This window comes from Oryzias latipes, chromosome 24, assembly GCF_002234675.1.
Source record: "Oryzias latipes chromosome 24, ASM223467v1".
In the NCBI taxonomy this organism is placed as follows: Eukaryota; Metazoa; Chordata; class Actinopteri; order Beloniformes; family Adrianichthyidae; genus Oryzias; species Oryzias latipes.
In genome coordinates this window covers 8,219,456-8,238,910 of record NC_019882.2, presented here as the reverse complement: position 1 = coordinate 8,238,910, position 19,455 = coordinate 8,219,456, and the positions used below count along the sequence as shown (strand labels likewise).

The window sequence follows — 19,455 nt, the reverse complement described above, 5'->3', positions numbered from 1 at the left end:
TAATATAGTCCGAAAAATACGATACTATATTGTTGCTAATCAGTTTGATTGATCATTGACTGTCACGAGCTGCTCTTTGTCATGTTAAGCTTTTCAACAGATTTTCAGTAAAATCATCTTCAACTTTCACTTTCTTGAAAGATTTCTTCTTGGACAGAATAGCAACAAATTCCCAGAAGAAAGTCCCTGTGCCTGCAATTTAACCACAGTCTCATTTTAATGACAGAAGAGGATCTTTACATGAGGTTTCAGTTCTCAAAACATGTCTGAACCTACGACTTAAGCTGGTCTGGGTCCAGTTTTTTTATACAAAAACCTTTTGCTTTCTGTTTGTGCTTCTTTATTCCTTTAACCCAGGGGTGTTCAAACTTTGTGTAAAGAGGGACAGATTTGATGGGGTAACACTGTTTGAGAGTGTTACACTGTTTCCACTTGTCCTGGAGGCGGTAACCCTCACTGTCACCTTTTTTTTTTTTATTTACAGTTAGAGAGCACCACAAAACGGTCACACAATAGTGTTGTCACAGGTTTACAATGCCTTAAGCGTAATTTGGCCAACCACAATCAAGAAATCCTACTCAGGCTTTTTTTTTGTTTTTTTGCTGGGAGCCGCATGTTTTTGATGTTATGACAAGAACCTGGAAATCTAAACATGGGCCCAATGGGTCGGACTTTGGACATGCCCAGCAAATGCTCTTTTTGATAATTGATGAACCTGCTTTCTGCGTGGGCACGCTCTGCCTCCTCCCGCAGAGGCAGCAGTTCGGATGGCTCTCACTGACAGGCAGATTTGATGATGTGAGGCCTATTGCTACAGGAGACAGGAAATGCTGGAAGCAGGAAAAATGAGAAATCAGCAGTTCTAAAATATGTTTTGTTCCAAGTGAAAGGTCATTGAGAGATCAGGCCAAAGAGGAAAAACAACCTTTCTGCCCAAAACTTAAATGTTTAGACAGTTTAATCTTATTCGTCAGAATATCTTTCATTGAAATCTTTATAGATTAGATTACAGTTGTTTAGTCATTTATCTTTGTTTATTCTCTTTAAAAAAAGTAAAAGATTACTGTACACCTTTAAACAATGAAGCCTCCCATCTAAAAAAGTATGTTTCGAACTGTCCTCTTTGTTTCTGCTAGTCGTCTTTTGTTCTTTGCCAAGGAAGCTGGAGCGACTCCTTAAATCATCTGTGCAAGCAGCCGCTGTGTCACTCTGTTCAGTGTCAGTGCAAGTGTAGGCTCTGTTCAGGAGGAAAACATGTCAAAACATGACATACGGGCCAGATGCAGGATCCCCTGGGTGTTCACTAGGTGGTGTTTCTGTCTCTTGACTGTACATGGTTATTCACATCAACGGCTAGTCGTGCATCGCTGCAGAAGCTCCAGGGATGGAGAACATGGAGAAAGAGCCAAAATTTTAAGTATTGTATTTCATTGAATTATACCCCTTATTAGTAAAGGTGCGATATGGGATCTCATTGTATAACGCTACGTGCACATTCTGCATGTGATGTGTAATTCCACTCAGACGCAAACCACTTTTATTAATTATCAATTTTCACATTTTTGGTACTTCTGTTTTTTGAAAAGGATGCTACCCAATCCAAGTCCCTGATTGGTCAAACTTCAAGGGGTTCTACCCTTATATTGTGTTTGGGTCAAAATTGACCCATTTTTGCTCTAGAAAATGGGTTAATTTTGACCGGAGCACAATATACAAGGCTTGACTTTCAATGTATGTTCAGTGCCGTTTTGTACGTAGAGCCCGAAAACTGACTTAAAAACTTGCGGAGCTACATGAGAATTTTAAACATGAAAGCCCGAAACACAAATATACGCACGTTAACATAAACTTATCATTGGATGTGAGGCCGGTGTGAATGTAGCATCAGAGTAGAGAAATATTAGTTGGAGTGTGTAAGCAAGTAGTTCCCTAGTTTGTGTTATTATTTTTCTAACTGAAGCATGACTCAAAGATGAGGTTTTTTGATGCCTATAATGAAAAGCTGCCGTGCCCCTTCTTGTGTGAAATTAATCTAGCAGCCTCAAAAAATGTTTTACAATTATTTAGTAGCAGAGCAGTTTGACAGTTCGGGGGTCAAGCACAGGCCTGATTTGCTTTGACACAAGGAAATTAATGGTGTAAATACGTATGTCGACTTCATTCATCAATCTGGGTAGTTGGTTTGGCAGGATAAAAACACTGAAGAGGAGCATATTTTTGCTCTTTTGTTTATTTGTCTTTTACTGAAGTCTCGCTTGGATCAGCCTGTTCAGACAGCTGCCGGTGTTGCTGTTAGATCACTTACAGAGGATTTTGGCTCCGCTCTCTTGTTGGCATAACTCTTGAGGGCGTCACGTGGTACTTTATATTTGCAGATGTATTATGCAGTTGTTGTGTTTCTTTTTTTTTTTTTTCCAAGTGTTGCACTTGTGGCTCTGTCACTGGAATTTTTAATAAGTGTGGTATATATCAGGAAATGCCAAAGCAACAATCAGCTTTCAAGGCCGAGGAGTGTTATATTGTTCACTGGGATATTTCTGAGAAGAGGATAAAGGCTTTGAATGTGTTGATAGTTTCCTTTAGGACTCCAAAGTGTAGTCTTTGTTTAATAAGTTATTTTTGTTTGTTTCTAAAAAGCAGTCTATAAAAGAGAAGACTTTTATATATTCTTCTTTTTACGAGTTTTATTTTACAAGAATTCTGGCAAGATGAAGAAGCACAATATATACTAAGGCCCTTTCACATGCGATCGTCCGTCGTATAACATGATGTGTTAGTACAACATCCTAAACACTGAAAGTGGTTCCATTTGATTGGATGAATGTGTTTGTTTTATTAAAATTTTTCAAAACATTACTTATGTTTTAAATTAGGGAAATTGCAACATTTTTAGTATTGAGAACAAACAAACCAGTTCAGCTGAGGAATTTTCTTCCTGCAGCTGCATTTATGACTGTAGTTGAATCCAAATCATTTGTCGGGGGGGGGGGGGCTGAGTCACTGGCTGCAGAATCGGTTTATTATTGAAAAAAAGCTAAATTAGTTTGGGTGTCTTGTGTTAAATATAATGATTCTCTAATAAAACAAAAGGTTTTTATTCATGTTTCTGGTTAAAGCCACTAGATGGATCTAAAAGTGCATTAAATAAAACCTCAAAAACTATTCAATTTGATGGACTTTTTGTTGATGAGCCGAACATGCATTTATAGGGGTCGCAAGTATTAAAAAAAAAAAAGGAATTATGCATGGTTTTTCTCACACTTTTGTGTTGACAAACAAACTTCTTATTTTAATAAAACATAATCTCAATTCAGAACGAACTGTATAGGATCTAATGATGATCTTTGCCAAAAAATGTGTTTTCAACATTTGGTTAAAACAGACAAGACATTTGCAAAAACTCATTCTAAATTACATTTTATTTTTACATATTAGCTTGAGTGTAAGGCTGAATAGACACCTTTAAAATAAATCACATTAAGTCTTTAATATATATATATATATATATATATATATATATAATTCTTTTTTTAAAGCACTGCATTATTTGTTTAACTAGTTAGTTTCCATTTGTTAGGGAATATTTTAAAGTATCATTTTTTATGTTTTTACTATTTTTTTTATTAAATATAATGTAAATGTTATTATAACTGCAGCCCAAAACCTTTTCAGTTTGATGATTTAAACCAAATTATATTATTTTATGTTTTTTCAAATAATGACTTATTCCAGGTTTGAAATTAGGTACAAATCTGGTTGGTCGTTTTCTCAACCTCTCAACCCTCTTGCATCAGCTGCGATTTGGCGTGCTAACCTGTTTAGTGCCAGCATACATTAATCAAGACAATTGTGATATTTTTTTTAGATAAGTGAGTAAAAGGGTGTGGATGGAGTTTTCTTTGACTGGTTCTGCAGGTACGCTTTCCTGGTTCAGCTGCTAACGTCTTTTCAGATCTCCACCTAAGTTGTTCTTTCGGTTCGTTCCTCCACATTCTCAGACTAACCTCGTAACTTCACACCCGCCCACCCTGAAGATCTAGCAATGCCAGCTGGACATCCTCCACTGTTTCAGCCCTCAGCTCCTGCTGCGTATCCACCTACTTCTGCCTCAGAAGTTGGCAAAAACTGTGGGAGGAACAACATTTGCAACAGCTTGACGTCATTTGAAAATATGAAGTTCTACACAGCAACATGCAATGGAGCATTTAAGCTGTGGTTCATTTCTTAAGCATTATCTAGTGCAAGAAAGCTGATCTTTGCTATGGTTTGTGGGTTAATTTACAAGCTAGTTTGGGTTTAGCTTGTAAATTAACAAGTTTAATTAATTATTTGTGATTCAAGAAAACATTAGGGGAATAAAGTGAGGTCATTGTGGATGGTAGGTTCCCTGCTTGCTGACTGTGATCCTCATTACTCGAGTCTTTCGTTTAGTCTTTCTTTCCCCCCTTAATTCCGTCATGCTTAAGCAATCAGGAATCAGGCCTTTCCATCAGCTGCATGCACACACACACTGACGAGTTTGTCCACAAACCAGTGCGGCCCTCTGAAGGGGGAAAAAAAAAACATGCACGTTCACATACCAGTTTGGTTGTAAGTAGGGCAGTATCACAAGACGTTGCTGCTAAGTTCATATAAAGGATAGTGTACCCCCTCTGGGATGTTGGATCCAATATTTACTTTTTTATTGCCCCCCCCAACCTTCAAAATGTATTGATCTGCTGTTTTTGTGCCAGATGCACAGGCAATGTCTTTGGAGCTTGTTTATCCCAATGAATATCTCAGCAAGAGGTACATTCAGCATTTTAGGCTTTGCGTGATTGTAAACCCTTTTCATCATGCGTTGTTTTCAATTTGTGACAAAAAGTAAACTTTTGGTTTGTTTTTCCCAAATTTTGTCCCCATTTCCCCTCCTCCTTCCATGCCTGAGATGGCATGCAGAGGCAGGGAACACAGGAAGCTGGAGATGAATAGGAAGAACAGAGAGCTTCTTTGTGTCTTTAAGGAGCTCTATCTGTGAAAGTGGAGGCCGTGTTTGTGTATGTGTGTAGGTTTTCCTCTGTCTGGGTTTATGTCTGTGGTGGGATGCATGTTAGAGCCTACATCTGACTGTGTACTTATGACTGTGTGCAAGGGAGCCAGGTTCAAATGTGTTTGAAATAGTTTTTACACCCCTTTGGAAGGTCGCCCGCTGTTGCCCAGCAGGGAGACCGGCGTTGGTCCCTTGACGCTGCAGGCCGGAGAAGTCATCAAAGAGGATCTGACAGCAAAACCAGACGGCAACTTCCACTTTCATGAACATATTTGTGACTTTGCGTTTGGGTGAACTCCTGTTTTTGTGGTATTTTGTGCCAGGAAGCTGTATTGTGCACAGTCCAGTTGTTTAAACAAGACTGCAAAAGCTATTCTTATTCAAGGGATAGATGTGGTATTTCTTTGTCTCATCGTCGCTGCTTCTTAGAGAAAAACAAACATTGCTCTCCCAGGTTTTCCTTACATCCTGTTGACCTTACAAGTATATCTGTTCTCTAACTTATGTGAAAAAATGTTTAATCACTTAGGGGGAAACTTGTGGATGCATTCTTCCGTTTGCCAGACATTTAGATGTCTCAGTCAGGATTTGTATAGTTGGGAGTTTAGGCAACTATTTTGCTAAGAACACTAGATTTAGTAAATTATTGTGATGATAACTGGTTCAGCCTGTCAGACTCTGATCTGTGCATTTCGAGGGGATTTAAAGAGCTCTTAATGTGGGTAATTCCTGTTTAATTCACTTGGTTGGGGCGGTATAAGTAATCTTGAAGTCAAAAATAGGCCTCTAGATTTGGTTTGCGTTGAGGTCTAAAAGTGGGGACAAATGATGAGGCTCCATTTACAAAAACATCCCTATTTCCTATTTTAGTATCTACTCCATTGCAAAAAATATATTTTTAGACGGTAAAATGTTTCACTACACCATAAACTGATTTCAGGGCCGTAATATGTTCACACTGGTCAAGCATGTAGAGCAGGGGTCGGGAACCTATGGCTCGCGAGCCATATATGGCTCTTTTGATGGTCACATGTGGCTCGCAGACAAATCTTTAATTATAGTTTTTTTTTTTTTTCATTAGACCAGTCCTTCTCGGGCGCGATGCGATGCCAGAGGCGCGCAGTAGTAGCGGTGCTTAGAGAGAGAAATCTGCGCCAGCGCTATCAGTTTACTATTATCTATTATTTCACAGAGTTTGTACCAGCTGGAAACTTGTGAATTGACGTGCCTAAAACTGCGCGCTCCCGTCTCTGAGAAAGAGCGCGCAGATGCGGGGACGGGATGTGTGAGGGAGAAAGCAGAGGGTGGGGGTGAGGGGTTGTGGGGACAGCAGGTGAATCGCGCAGGGATTATAAAAACGTAAAACCCGCTGCCCGTCACCCACTGCGGCGTGTGAGTGTGTGTTTGACTCCAGGTCTGCATGTGATCAGTCTGTCTCACATCTACAGAACATTCAGACCTAAGATCAGGTTTAAAGTCTCAACGCCTGCATGAAGCAGAAACTCACCACGTATCAACCAGACTAGACCATCAGCAAAACTACCACGAGAAATACTCACCATTTATTAGCAACAGCATAACGATGTTATTAAAAAGAATCCACAGACTTATTGTACTTTAAAAATGTTGAAATTAAATCAAATGCACACATTCACTTGTATATTTAGTTTTAAACAAATTGTCGCGGACTGAGTTGGATGGCTGTTGAGCCGCGTTAAAAGTTCTGGAGTTCATTGAACGCGTCAAGCAGAGATCTGATTGGCTCTCAGTTCTGTCGCTCAGCCTGTTGTTAGGTAGTTTGGACCAATGGGGTTCAGCTATGGGCCGAATAAGGGAAATGGGAGGGGCTGCAGCGGTAGCAGGGGAATATAAAGTTGGGAGAAGCGCACTCGTCTCGGCGGGAGAGATTCAGGAGTTGCTGAATTAATTGTTCGGCGTTTGTTGCGGTCTGCAGTAATCGGAATAAAGAACTTTAAAAGAGGTTAAGTCTCCGTGCCTCAGTGTGGGAAAGGGACACTACATTATTGTATGGCTCTTTCGAAATTACATTTCAAAATATGTGGCATTTATGGCTCTCTTGGCCAAAAAGGTTCCCGACCCCTGATGTAGAGGATTCTTCTTCTTCTTTCTTTTACTGTTTACTAGCACATTTACGCCACCTACTGTTAGAAGAGGTTTAGTGCGGGAAGTCGAAGCAGTACAAATCTCCCAAACCTTGCTCCAAGCTTTTTCTTTGACAGCTCTATTCCACCAGACAGTTATTAATTTCTCCTCAATGATCAATTTTCAAACGGTTGGCACTTCTGTTAATTGAAAGGGACGCCATCCATACATCACTACCAAATACCTTGATTCCTTGATTGGTCAAAGTTCGATCTGGTTTAACTCTCAACACAGGTTCAATGATGCGCGTTTTGTGCGAAGAGCCCAAAAACGGACATAAAGTAGCGCGCAAAGGCGAGAGTTTTGAATGCGGAACCCCGAAACGCGCTTTTACAGACTTTTTATTGGATCCACATAGGATCAGCATCAACGTAGCTTTAGGGATACTTTTCCTAACGTGACGATAAAGATTATCCAGCTACCTTGACCTTTTGCACAGATGCAAACAAAGCAGAAAACAAAGATAACTATATTAGTCACTAGGTATTTTCTGTCATTCTCAGCTGGTGACAAATTGAAAGTCTGAACTGCAAGTAAAATCAGGAACTTGTGCTGGCTAATGCTGTTTCTTCCCACAGGGGCATTTAAGATACACTATGGAAGCTTTCTCAAACAATTGCTTTGCAGGTGAAAGCTATACCTTTAGAATTATGGAATACATTGATGTGGATTGGGAATTTTCCTCCTGGGCTCAATACGACATATCCCAGTTTTCCTGAAGTTGTATGAATTCTTGGTCTGGTAGGCTCCTTAAACATGTGGTCACAACCCCTAAGCAAGAGCTTGACCCTGTCTGTATCAGGACAAATGGATAACCCTTAGAGAAAAGGCTTTGTTAGTACATGGGGTCAGGTTATCTTGTGCTTGACATTTTAAGAGCAGATAAGAACAGGGCTATCAAAGAACTATGTAGTCCCTAAAGGCTGATGCTTGACTTTGAAGAACTGGATGCAGCAAGTTTAAGTCCTAGTTCCAGATTTCGTGTCTTAGCATGAAACTGAGAAGAGCTTGCACAACACTGGCTGCTCTTTTTGATCATAGTGGACGCAGCAGCAATTTACCAAAAATAACTTCAACAGATGCAAAGAGGAGTAACTTAGCAGAACAAAAAAACATCAGTTTGTAAATTCAAGGTCAAACCTTCGTAGCAAATAAAGATCTGCTTTGTACTTTTACACTTCTGTCAGGTACTGTAATTTGCGCAGTTTTATTTCAATGACAGGCAGATCAGATGGTGTTTATTTTGGAAGGATGCCGGTAGGAGCGCGGTGGAATGGTGTTCTCGTCATTCGTGTGTTTATGCTTCTGAAGCCAGCATTTCAGCACATGGTGGCTGTTCTGGTTCAGTAACATTCAAATCAAGTTCTGCAGGTCTTTGTACTTTTTCTGTCTAGTTGCTGCTGTTTGCACACGTCAACTTGATGAATTCTTCATATATGAGGGTTTTAGGGAACATCTCTTCCGCTGTTTCTCCAATTTGTCTGATACCTCAAACAAAAAAAGTATTTCTTTTTTCACCCAAAGCTCATCTAAGTCTGTAAATTACACTGATTCAACTTGTTTTTATTATTGTTGTTTTCTAGGAGAAACAGGACCACAACAGTACCTCTCTGCAGCTCCGAAATGAAATCCAGGTAAAAAAAAAACTTTATAAAAAACATTAAAAATGGCATGGAAACTTCGCATAGATCTGAATTGTTTTTTTCCCCATCACTTCTGTCTTTCAGGAATCCTTAGGCTTCAGCAGCGAGGTGTCCACTCCTGAAACAGACAGGAAGTACGTGTCATCATCACTCTCTGTGGACGTGCTGGTCGCTTGCATCTGTTGCATGTCCTAACATTGTGCCTTAACCGTGTTTGCACACAAATTTATGAATCACACTCAGGCTTTCTTGAGTGCAAAAGCTAAGTATGCAGTGATAATTGCACTAACCTATGAGTGATGGATGACGGTGTTCTGTGACAAAGGTAACTCCTCCTGGGGGGTGGATGTTGCTTCATGGATAACCTCTTAGGGTGTGTGCGGTGTTGACAGATGACAGAGCGAGTGCTGCAGCTGACCTCGGTTGTAGCCACACAGCCATACATAACAGTCCTGATTGACTCTGACAGGTTGACCTGCAGTGTTGTCTCAGTGTGCTACGACTGCTCACAGTCGGTAAACTTTCAACAGCATTCTGGAGAAAAGAGATGTTAATGATGAACACATGCAGCAAAAGCAACGTTTAGTCCCTAAAGCCAAATGCAGGATTTTCTCAGAACCTGACTGAAGATTTTAGCCTCAAAAGTACTACATCCCCAAATGGTTAAATATTTAAAGACCCACTCCGAAGAATTCTGGTTTTTTTTGTCCTTTTGGTGTTTTAACATGTTCTTGTTTTCCTAATGACGGAGGACATGTATAAAGAAAATTAAACCCAAAATTGAATTTTTTGGTATTTCTTTTTCGAATCGTTATGAATGAGGACAAAAACATCTGTTTGAAAAAGAGCTTATTTGTGATGTGGAAAAAATGCCGCAAGCTTTCTGCTACGTTCAGTAACTGGGTGGGGAAGGGGGGCGGGGTTGCTCCAATCCAACAGTCCTGCCCACAACTTGGCGGTGATGAACTACTGCCGCTCTGCAGAATCTATGTCCTAAAACAGGAGAGGTTTTTTGGCTAAACCACTGGGGACGCTTTAAAAAAAATCTCAAAAGAAATTCAGAGTGGGTCTTTAAAAACATGAACATTTCAGAATTTATGAATTTGTCATGCCAGGTAAAATCATATACCGTGCATAAATGACATAGTTTCTTTTGCTGTGTCCCTGGAGCTAAATGAAACCACAGACTCTTTCCCCGTGGCTAAGCCTCTCATTCCAGCAGCCGTCCTCTGTTCTCCGGCCCTCTGCACTTCCTTCCTGGCTTTGTGTCCTGTGGGTAGAGGGGGAGGCAGAAAGGGTGATGTCCAAAAGATAACAAGCGAAGGAGAATGAACGAAGGATGAAACAGGACATGGGTGGGGTTCCTTTTCCCTGCTTCTTGTACCGCAAACATTTGGGTCGATATTTCTGTACCTCTTTGTATTTTATCCACCTTAAGCGTTTCCATCATGCTCTAACTTGAGGTCAGTCTGACAAAGTATTCAAACAATCCAATCAGCTGTCAGGCGTAACACATTAGCTTCTTTATGAGCCATTTTGTTTGGCCTTATTGAACCCCAAGGGTCAAAAACAAAACCTGTTTCCAGAATGACTCATAATAATTACAGCAATTTCTGCCATATTTAAATGATCAAAAATCTCTTTTCCTAATTATCACCGATTTGTGACCCTCAATGGGTTGTCATGTTAGTGTGATGACCACGTGCAGCAGAGGAAGCACATACCACAGACATTATAACATTTTCCCATGGCTGTATATGTTGTACAGGCAAATTCTGAGAATGATGGGAACCAGATGCCGCATTTCAAACAATGTTTTCCTTTTCTGTTTGGGAGAAATCCTTAGAAAGAGGTTAAAAATGTTGTTTGTTTTGTCATGTTTTTTCCTGCCTTGGTGTATATTTTAGATTTGTATTCTTCTCATCAGCCCTGTCATAAAAAATATTGCTTTATTTGGCTTTTCAGGGAATTTGTTTTGCTTCTAATTCCATTCATGTTTTTAAAATACAGAAATGAGTTTAGCTTCTTTTTTAAGGGGTGAAAGTTTGAATGAAAGAACTAAAAGAATGTACTTCCTCTCATACTTAAACTTTTCCAGCTCAAAAACCCATTTTTTTTTTGGTCAATCTGCTATCCTATTTCTTCATATCTTCCTCAGCTCTCTTTTTCATTACATTGCCTTTTGTCCCTTTCCCATTGTAGTGAAAGGACATAAGGTAAAGTGATTTATCACATCCATGCAATCGGAAGGACAGACCCTGTCCATTTCTCCGATGTATTACTGGCAGGCCCACAAAAGCGGCTTTTCCTCGCTGACGCACAGCTACATCATCATCACCTCTCTACAGAACAATACGAGATTTCCCAGACTTCATCCTGCAGCTGTGCCAGCCCTGTGTCTCGGTGTGTCCCCGTTACATTGTCGGCGAGGCTTGGGCACAGCTCCCATGAATTCAGGCCGTGATGACAGAGGGCTCTCGGAAGGTCAAGCAGTCAAAAGTTTGGGACTTCCTGTTTTAGAGTGTGATTGATTTGTTGGGATTGTTAAACAGGTTAAGCAGCTGCGTTATCAGTGCAGTTAACTGGAGGAGTAAATGTATTTTGATGAAAGCATGGATGTCACTGACACAGGATACACAACATAGATTAAAGGTTTTAGGAGTCAGAAAGCAGTTCTGGTACTTTAAGCCAAGTTTTGACACTGATAAGATCGATTTGGAGGCTCGACAGGGAGGCCAAAACAAACATGTTGCTGTATTTTTCAGCCTCTCAAAAAAAAAAATATATAATAAAATTTTTGCTGTGAATTTAGATTAACAAAAAGAAAACATGTGGCTACATTTTATTTTCTGTTTTGCTGTTTAAGCTTTTGGACCCTCCCCTCCATGTGACCTCTAACATCGATGCCTTCTAAAAGTTCTTCTTTGATTTCCCTTTTTTAGTACTGAGTTCACACTAGCCTTTGTGCTATCTTGTGGGGTCCAGATGACCCCACTCCCAACGTGGGGTCATCTGGACCCCACAAGATAGCACAAGGGCTAAACATGCGACTCACATTCACGAATCTGCATTCAAGAATGCTCTAAACTCTATTCCAATATATAAAACACTTATTCATTTCTCCTCCATGATCAATTTTTAAATGGTTGGTAATTACATACCATAAATTAAAAGGTCATGCCCTCTATACGTCACAGAGTCCCTGATTGGTCAAAGTTCAAACAGTTCAACTTTCAATGTGTGTTCAGTGGATGCGTATTTTGTACGTAGAGCCAAAAAACTCTTAAAAATGTACAAAGAAAGCAACTCAAAACTTTTGAACGGAAGCCTGAAATGGGAATAATTGCACAATTGCATCGACTTTTTAGTGGAAATGCTCGTAAGAGGGGTGTCTCAGCTTTATACTTGACCATTATTCATTTTTCTACCAAACAGTGGCCTCTTTATTAAATCAATTTGCACCTGACATTCTACTTTGGATGGATAGAAACTTTCAGTAAAGTTTGAAAACTTTAGTGAGATTCTTGTGTGCTTGAATCAGAAACTGCTTAATTACCTCAGACATGTGTACTGTAAACATTTAAAGTTAAACCTGTTAGGTGAAAGATAAGTGCTGGCATACTCGCTGCTCTGCCTGCAGATATGTTAGTTGATACATTCATAAGCCACATGGCGGGGGGTATTTTTAAAAAGCATACAAAAGTCTCTTACTGAGTTGTTTTGCATTAGCTTTGACACTTGCTTCTTTTATGGGCAAATGAGCAGAGGGGCAAACCATCCAGGCCTCCATTCAATTAGCATGTCATTATGTTGTCATGGTAGCCAGGCTTTAAGCCACGGAGAGCTTTCCCGTTGCTCAAAGAGAAGACGGCCATGTTTGAATATTTGCACTCACATGCATGGAGCCAGTGGAGGGGAAAACCAACTGTTCATTTAGTTTTGATCTTACAGGACACGTTCCGCCAGCAGATCTGCATTTAAGCCATGATGTCCGAGATCGAATTTAGGCGGGTCTCACTCTGCTGAATTGATTAATTGAGCAAATCTTTTGTTTTAATTGATGTTTATTCCTTATTTCATTGCTCCTCATCACTCTCGAGCTATGTTCACAGTGGGGGAGCATTTAACAACGCTAAACACACATTCTTGCGAATCATCTTTCTTTCACAGCTCTATTCCGATATATAAAAGACTTGGTGTCATATAAATCAGTTCGGGCACAAACCGCAATTATTAATTTCTCCTCCATGATCGATTTTCTCATGGTCGGCACTTCCAGGAATAAAAATAGACTCCGTCCATGCATCTCTATCAAATCCAAGTCCCTGATTTGTCAAAGTTCAACCTGGTTTAACTTATCACCCATGTTCAATGGCCACGCGTTTTGTACGTAAAGCCAGAAAACGGTTATAGAAAGTTTCATGAATGCGAGAGTTTTCAACGTGGAAGCTTGAAACGGACATTTACATAGACTTTACATTGGAAGTAGTCGCTTGAACGTGTGTTGCTGAGGTGTGAACATGGCTTCACAGTTGCACAAGGTGCAGCATGTCATCTTGTCACATCTGGCCTAAGGCTTTGCTGATTTAACATCTGGTTTAGCCTAGGTTTTCAGGAGCTCATTTGAACCTTTGAAGCTCATCCTTCACATAAATAGTAGATGATTCATCTCTCATGCGGCAGAACTTGCCAGAATACCGGAGCGCAGATGCTCGTGTGTCGCTGTTGACTGGATGCTGAGTTCAGGTTGGGTTTTTTACAAGAAGCCTTTAAACTGCTATTTTCCTCATGTTAGTTCTGCTCAGAAAACATGTCAGGCATTCACATTTTCCATCTTTGTCGCTCTTATGCCTTCGGTTTCCTTCCTCTCTTCTGTCACTCCCACTCCTTCATCTCTTCTCGTGACTGTAATCCTGCAGATGGAAGTGGAAACACAAACAGGCTGAGTGTGCCCTGTGGTCTAAACCCCCCCACACACCCATCCGCCTCCACCTTCTGTCTCACTCTCCACCCCTATGCCTTACTTCTTCTCACACTTTTCCTCCCCATCCATCTTTAAATTCTCCTAAACTGATTTGAAGCAACATTTTTAAAGCATTATCATTGAATTGGTCATAAATGAAAAATACAAGCGCATTTCTCAACCCCTACAACTGTTTATGTAAGCTTTCAAAAAATACACATTTAAACTCTTAAATTGCTCGTTTTTGCTCTTTTTTTTGTCCTTTTAGAATGCCTTTGCACAAATCCAGCTCTGAAGACGGATCTGGAGGTAATTTGTTTTAAATTTCTCTCCTGCTTTATAAATAATTTGAAGTTTACATTTACTATATAAGGCTGCATCAAATTGAGAGACTCCTAACACTTTCATCTACTACTTATTTTAAATTGGCGCTACATTTTCTGTATTAAAAAAATACATGTAATGTTGTACAGAGGGTTGTTAGAATTCTTCAAAGGAAACAGAAATAAATGTGATTTTTACAGTAATTGTACGTATAAATTGTGTTTAATCCTGTATCTTTTGTGTTTTGTTAAGATGTCATCACCAGCAAGTCTACCCTGCAATAAATAATGCTAACAGAGTAGTTTGTTGCATTTTAAATGCTGAAAGCACAGTGATACAGCAGTCGAGTTAAAAAAAAAAGGGTTTAGAAAACAGCTTTCGTTTGTAAATGCTCCATAGTGGTTCTCCTGTGGCTGAAAAATCCAAACTTTTCCACTTTAATGCTCACCAGATCTTTCCTTCTTTTAGGCAAATGGGACAATAAGAAGAAAAATAAATCCTTCTGGCAGAACTTCCGCAAATCTCAGCACAAACCCGTGGCTCGACAGACATCCAAAGGTTTGAGTGGCTCTGATTTTTCATCTCCAGAGTGTTTGTTGCTTCAAATTGCCCTTTGACCCTCTGGCATTTGCTGCAATCAGGAGAGGATATTGGCTACGTGGCCAGTGAGATCACCATGAGCGATGAGGAGCGAATCCAGCTGATGATGATGGTGAAGGAGAAGATGATCACTGTAGAAGAAGCTCTGGCTAGGGTAGGAATCGCATAACTTCTCTTTTTCGTCCCCCAGTACCCACTCTCCTCTTCATCCTAGGGCACCCGGGTTGTCTTTTTAACCTCCCGCATCCCCTCACCTCTTTGTGGATTAGATTCCAGTCCCCGTGCCTGATGTGCTCCACAGTCCTGCAACAGTTCCGGCGCACTAAAACGACTAACTCTCACTAACCCCTCAGAGGCCCCACATTTAGTACTGCATTGTCGTTCACACATACACAGACACACAAACAAGATCCGGACCAGCTGGTGTGTTCGGGGTTAGGAGTGTTGATTTTAGGGTTCGAGCTCTTGGTGTGTGTGTGTTGGTGTGTTGTTAAAGTGGTGATTGCAAAATTGACTGTCCTGGTAACTCAATAGCTCAATAGCATCCCCTTTTGGGGGATTTCTGTGGTGCTTTGTGGGTTTTCTCTCTGACATGGTGGATAATCATTTGACTTTCCGGTCTTTTTATTTCCTGCATTTTTTAATTCAATCAAGTTTCAGTTGATTGATCGGTTTCCTCTTCATTTTCTCTTTTCTATCTATTTTTTTATCAGTTTCAATCTTAAATACTTTGCTTGTGTGTAGAAATGGTGAATAGCAGCACTAGATAAAAGGTTTTTTTTTTATTGATCGAAAGTTTGATCAGAAGGACTGATTGACATACTGATTCACCTTTGAAGATGGTATTTTTGTTTGTTTTTATTTTTTATTATCATTTTACAACTAGACAGGAAACATATGTCAACTTTTTTAAAATACGTTTTAGATGGTTTTTAATAGAAATCCCAACACAAAATAAAAAAATATACACTATAAAATGTAATTTGTTCACATCAGAAAGTTTTTTTTTGTTTAATTTTACCTCATAACCAATTAAAAAGCAGAATAATCCAGTATGTGTTTAGACTGGTTTGTCACAATGAAAGGCTTGGATATTTTAAAAAAATTAGGATTGAAGGAGGAATTTCCAAACTTGCAGGACTTTTTTTTTCTTAAGTAATTTACAGTTTACATCTATTATTGTTCAATGGAAATGCCTTATACAAATTGCGTCTGCGCTAACTGATGCAAAACAGAAAAAGAAACTCAATAATTTATAATATTTGAACACTATTCATATAAGCCTGTTCATAAAGGTTTCTGTTTGAGCAGCAATCAAGTTTTAGGTTAATCATCAAGAGTTTTTTTAAGGATCATGAGGTTACGTGAAACATTTGTTTGTTTTGGGACACAAGGAGTGAAAGTGTCATCCTGTAGCAGGATTTCCTGCTGGTCTCCATCCTCCAGCTTGGAGCTGCCGCTCACATGTTTCTCAATGATGTGTTAGTGTACAGAGACAGCATTCTGGATGAGAGTGGGTGGCCTCGCCCTCTTCCTCTGCCTCTCTAAACTCTTCTCTCCCGTGTAGCTGAAGGAGTATGAGCGCAACAAACAGTCCAGCAGTACTGACACTGCAGAGTGGACTGAAGGATCCACATCCAATCTAAACCAGTCCTCAAACTACGACGTAAGTAACCCTCTTTCCCCCAGATCCTTCTGCTCTCCTAATGATTCTCACTTTTGATTGTTCAGTTTCAGTTGTCACTATAATATTTCACGAAAATAATTCCCTCTCTAAATGTCTATAACTTATTATCCACAATCTTTTTAACTTACATCTTGGCTTAAATCTTCTTCTCAAGCAAAACCCAAATCAGTCCACATTTTGCATATTTTGGTCCACCATGTCACAATCAACCGGAAAGGAATGCATCAGAAAAGTTCATCCATGTCTCATTTTACCCCCAAAAGCTGTTTGTGAATGTTTTTTTTTTTCTCAAAATATAATGTTTGACATAAACATCTCATTTAAAACTTGTGCCAACTGTGTGAATGACTGGGTTTTGATGCTTGGACAGAAACATGTGAAACAAGACTTGGTTGTCTTAAGCAAAGATCTGTATTTTTCTTAAAATGGGATCATTAATTCTTATGTTGGCATTAGAGTTTTGTTGTGTTATTGGCTTCGATGAATCTGTTTTTAGTGTTTTCTCAGCCTCATATCTGAATAAATAAATAAAAAAGGTTTTTGAGAGTTTTGAATTCTTCTGCAGTTAGTCTCATCCACTTTTTTATACAGGTAAAACTATTAAAACTACAGGGTCTTGGAAAATATCAAACTGATATCATAAACCGTACAGAAAATGACTACTCATTCCCAAATAACATCCAGAAATTATTTATGGTAGGAGAAAATTCCCACAATCTGAGAGGAACAGGAACATTTAAATTACCAATAGTATCAACAAACATAAGGCATTGTGGGTGTTTGTGATTCTCAACAAAATTTTGGAATAGTAAAGTAAAAAACTATAAGCATGTGGTATGCTTAATTACAAAAAAATAAGTAAATACTGGGTTAAAAAAATCAAAATGGTAAAAATCAATTCTTAAAAAATGTTTGGTATTTTTTGACTAAACAATTCTTGCAATTTTCTAAAAACAAAAAGACAAAAAGCAACATACGGTTATTCCAGTTCCCATGCTTTGAGGCCTCTTCAGACCCACCCACATCAGAAAAATATACATTTAGAATCAACAATTGAGGAAATTCCAGAATCCCAAGTTGTTTTAAGAGACAAATGTTTGTATGTTTGTCTTACTCATTATAAAAATCCCATAAATAGTTACATCTGCATGACTTCTTACCGAATCTGTCCACGGTTTTTTTTTTCTGGTGACTGGTGATTTCCTTTCCCGCAAGGAAGTAGGTCAATCATATCATAAAGGATCTCCGTTGGTGTCGAGTGGGTCCTCCTTGTGGATTCATGGGTGTCCTGGATGATTTTAATTAGTCCTGTTAAACCCTCTGTTGGCCCCTTGTGCTCATTTCCTGTCGAAGGAGGATTGATTGACTGGGGATTTGAAGACATGCAGAAGGCAATGGAGTGAGGAGGAATTATTGTTTAGAGGCAGTCTGTGTACAGTTCTGCAGACGAGCCCCGGAGGCGGAGAGAAAATGAGACAAACTGAGAGGGAGGATAAAGACTTCGCACTCGTCTCCAAGGCTACAAGTGTGCAGCTCTGTATCCTTCTCAGGAATTAGGGAAAATCCTTCTCTGTTTGAGGCCTCTGATGTTATCCCTTCTTGTTGCGACTTCTCTTTTCGTGAGCGGTTCTGCGAACAGCTGTAGGTTCTGCTCATTTGTGCATGCTTGCATGCGTGTGCAGAAACTCACAGTACATAGCTGCTGTCTTTTATGTTTTGGTCCATCTGAGCCCGCATTCCTCTGCCGGTCATTAATGATTTGGGGGCCAAGGCAGGGTCAGAGGGGCTCAAACGCAGGGATTGTTCTCTGAGTACAACACGCCTTTTCTCTGCTGGCTGTGCAGCGCGGCACTTCCAAACAGTCCCTCATTCCTGGGAGCTGAATTCACCAACAGGCACATCTGCCATTGTGTGCTCCGACGCAGACATGCTCATTCAGAGGGGGATCTGCGTGAGAATGTGCTCGTGGAACTGCAGATGTTTTTGTTTCAGTTCTTAAAAGTTTAGAAAGGAAGGAGGTGCAGTGAGGTGGTAAGTTATAACAAAGACTGATGGTTTGTTTTGTACAAAAAAAACAGCAACGGAAACGTAGAAACCTTTGGGTTTGCAGCTCGGAGTACTGGGAGCGATCCGTTTGATGACTAAAAATGGCTTTTCTGCTTTTGGAGAAGCAACTTTGTTCCTTATACCCACTTTGATGCCTGTTTTCTTATCCCTTTTTGGTAAACTTGGGTTTTGTTTTGTTCTCTCTGGTAATAACAATGGATTTTAAACTTTTTGATTAAGCTGAAATTGCACAGTCTGATTTCTCCTCAAACAGAAGGTTTTGTTTTTCCTCACATTTCAGTTACTTGTGCAAAAATGGATCATAAGACTCCTGTCTGGCCCCAAACCTTCCAGCTGCAGGCAGAGTGATTCATCAGACTAACTGTCAGACCTGAGCTGAGGACACGGCAGAGAGATGGATTTAAGAGCGAGATGGCGGAGGTCAATTTACCAGCTGGAGCTTTGTTTCAACAAAAACTGGAAAAAATAAACCACTTTGAAGTTGTTGGGTGTGCGATGCCTGCAGGAAATGAATGAGTTGTCATTGTGTTGTCGGTTGACTTTATCGGATTGTTGGACCAACAACGTGTGTGCAAAAAGTCAAGTCAGCAGTTTTTCACTTGGTAGAGCTAAGCCTTGAATGTGTCAGCGGGTTAGTGTGTGACCTTGAGCATTTTCGAATGGAAAAAAAGCAACTTTATGGTGTATACAAAGCATTTTCCAGTTGATTTGAGCCATTCTTGTCATTCTATAATATCAGTTAAATGCATTTAATGCCATTTTTCAGGAACATGAACCTCATACAATGCAGTGGGCCACCATTCCTCCACCCCTCCATTTCACTCCTCACTAACGTCCTAAAAAGACCTTCATCTTTTTTTAAAATATTTTAACATTAAGGTGTAGTCGTTGTACCGAGCTGGAAAATTTGTTTTATTTTTTAGATTCCATCCTTTATAGATTAAAGGACTTTCCTTTTTTAAGTGTGTCATCCATTTTT

The 19,455-nt window shown here is 39.7% G+C and overlaps 1 protein-coding gene and 1 long non-coding RNA gene across 10 annotated transcripts in view; one reads left to right on the top strand and one right to left on the bottom strand.

Annotated features, from left to right (window-relative positions):
• Nucleotides 1–19,455, top strand: part of sash1 (SAM and SH3 domain containing 1) — a 167,949-nt gene that overhangs the window by 127,770 nt on the left and 20,724 nt on the right. For 5 of the 7 annotated variants that reach the window (XM_020714608.2, XM_011491627.3, XM_020714612.2 and 2 more), the window contains exons 3-8: nt 8,776–8,826; nt 8,920–8,969; nt 14,067–14,107; nt 14,591–14,680; nt 14,764–14,876; nt 16,290–16,388. In XM_020714608.2, coding sequence (XP_020570267.1) covers nt 8,776–8,826; nt 8,920–8,969; nt 14,067–14,107; nt 14,591–14,680; nt 14,764–14,876; nt 16,290–16,388 — 444 coding nt within the window. The remainder of the gene's footprint in view (nt 1–8,775; nt 8,827–8,919; nt 8,970–14,066; nt 14,108–14,590; nt 14,681–14,763; nt 14,877–16,289; nt 16,389–19,455) is intronic. The other 2 variants (XM_020714610.2, XM_020714609.2) reach the window with 1 other exon arrangement.
• On the bottom strand, nt 8,899–19,454 carry LOC110017701. 3 transcript variants are annotated; one of them, XR_002293192.1, is made up of 5 exons: nt 14,977–16,282; nt 13,661–13,748; nt 9,965–10,105; nt 9,126–9,369; nt 8,899–8,953 (listed from the first exon to the last, which is right to left on the bottom strand). It is a non-coding gene; the product is annotated as an uncharacterized LOC110017701 (long non-coding RNA). The 3 variants fall into 3 exon arrangements; XR_002293190.1 differs by having other exon boundaries at nt 9,126–10,105; XR_002293191.2 differs by lacking the exons at nt 13,661–13,748; nt 14,977–16,282 and adding an exon at nt 17,570–19,454 and having other exon boundaries at nt 9,126–10,105.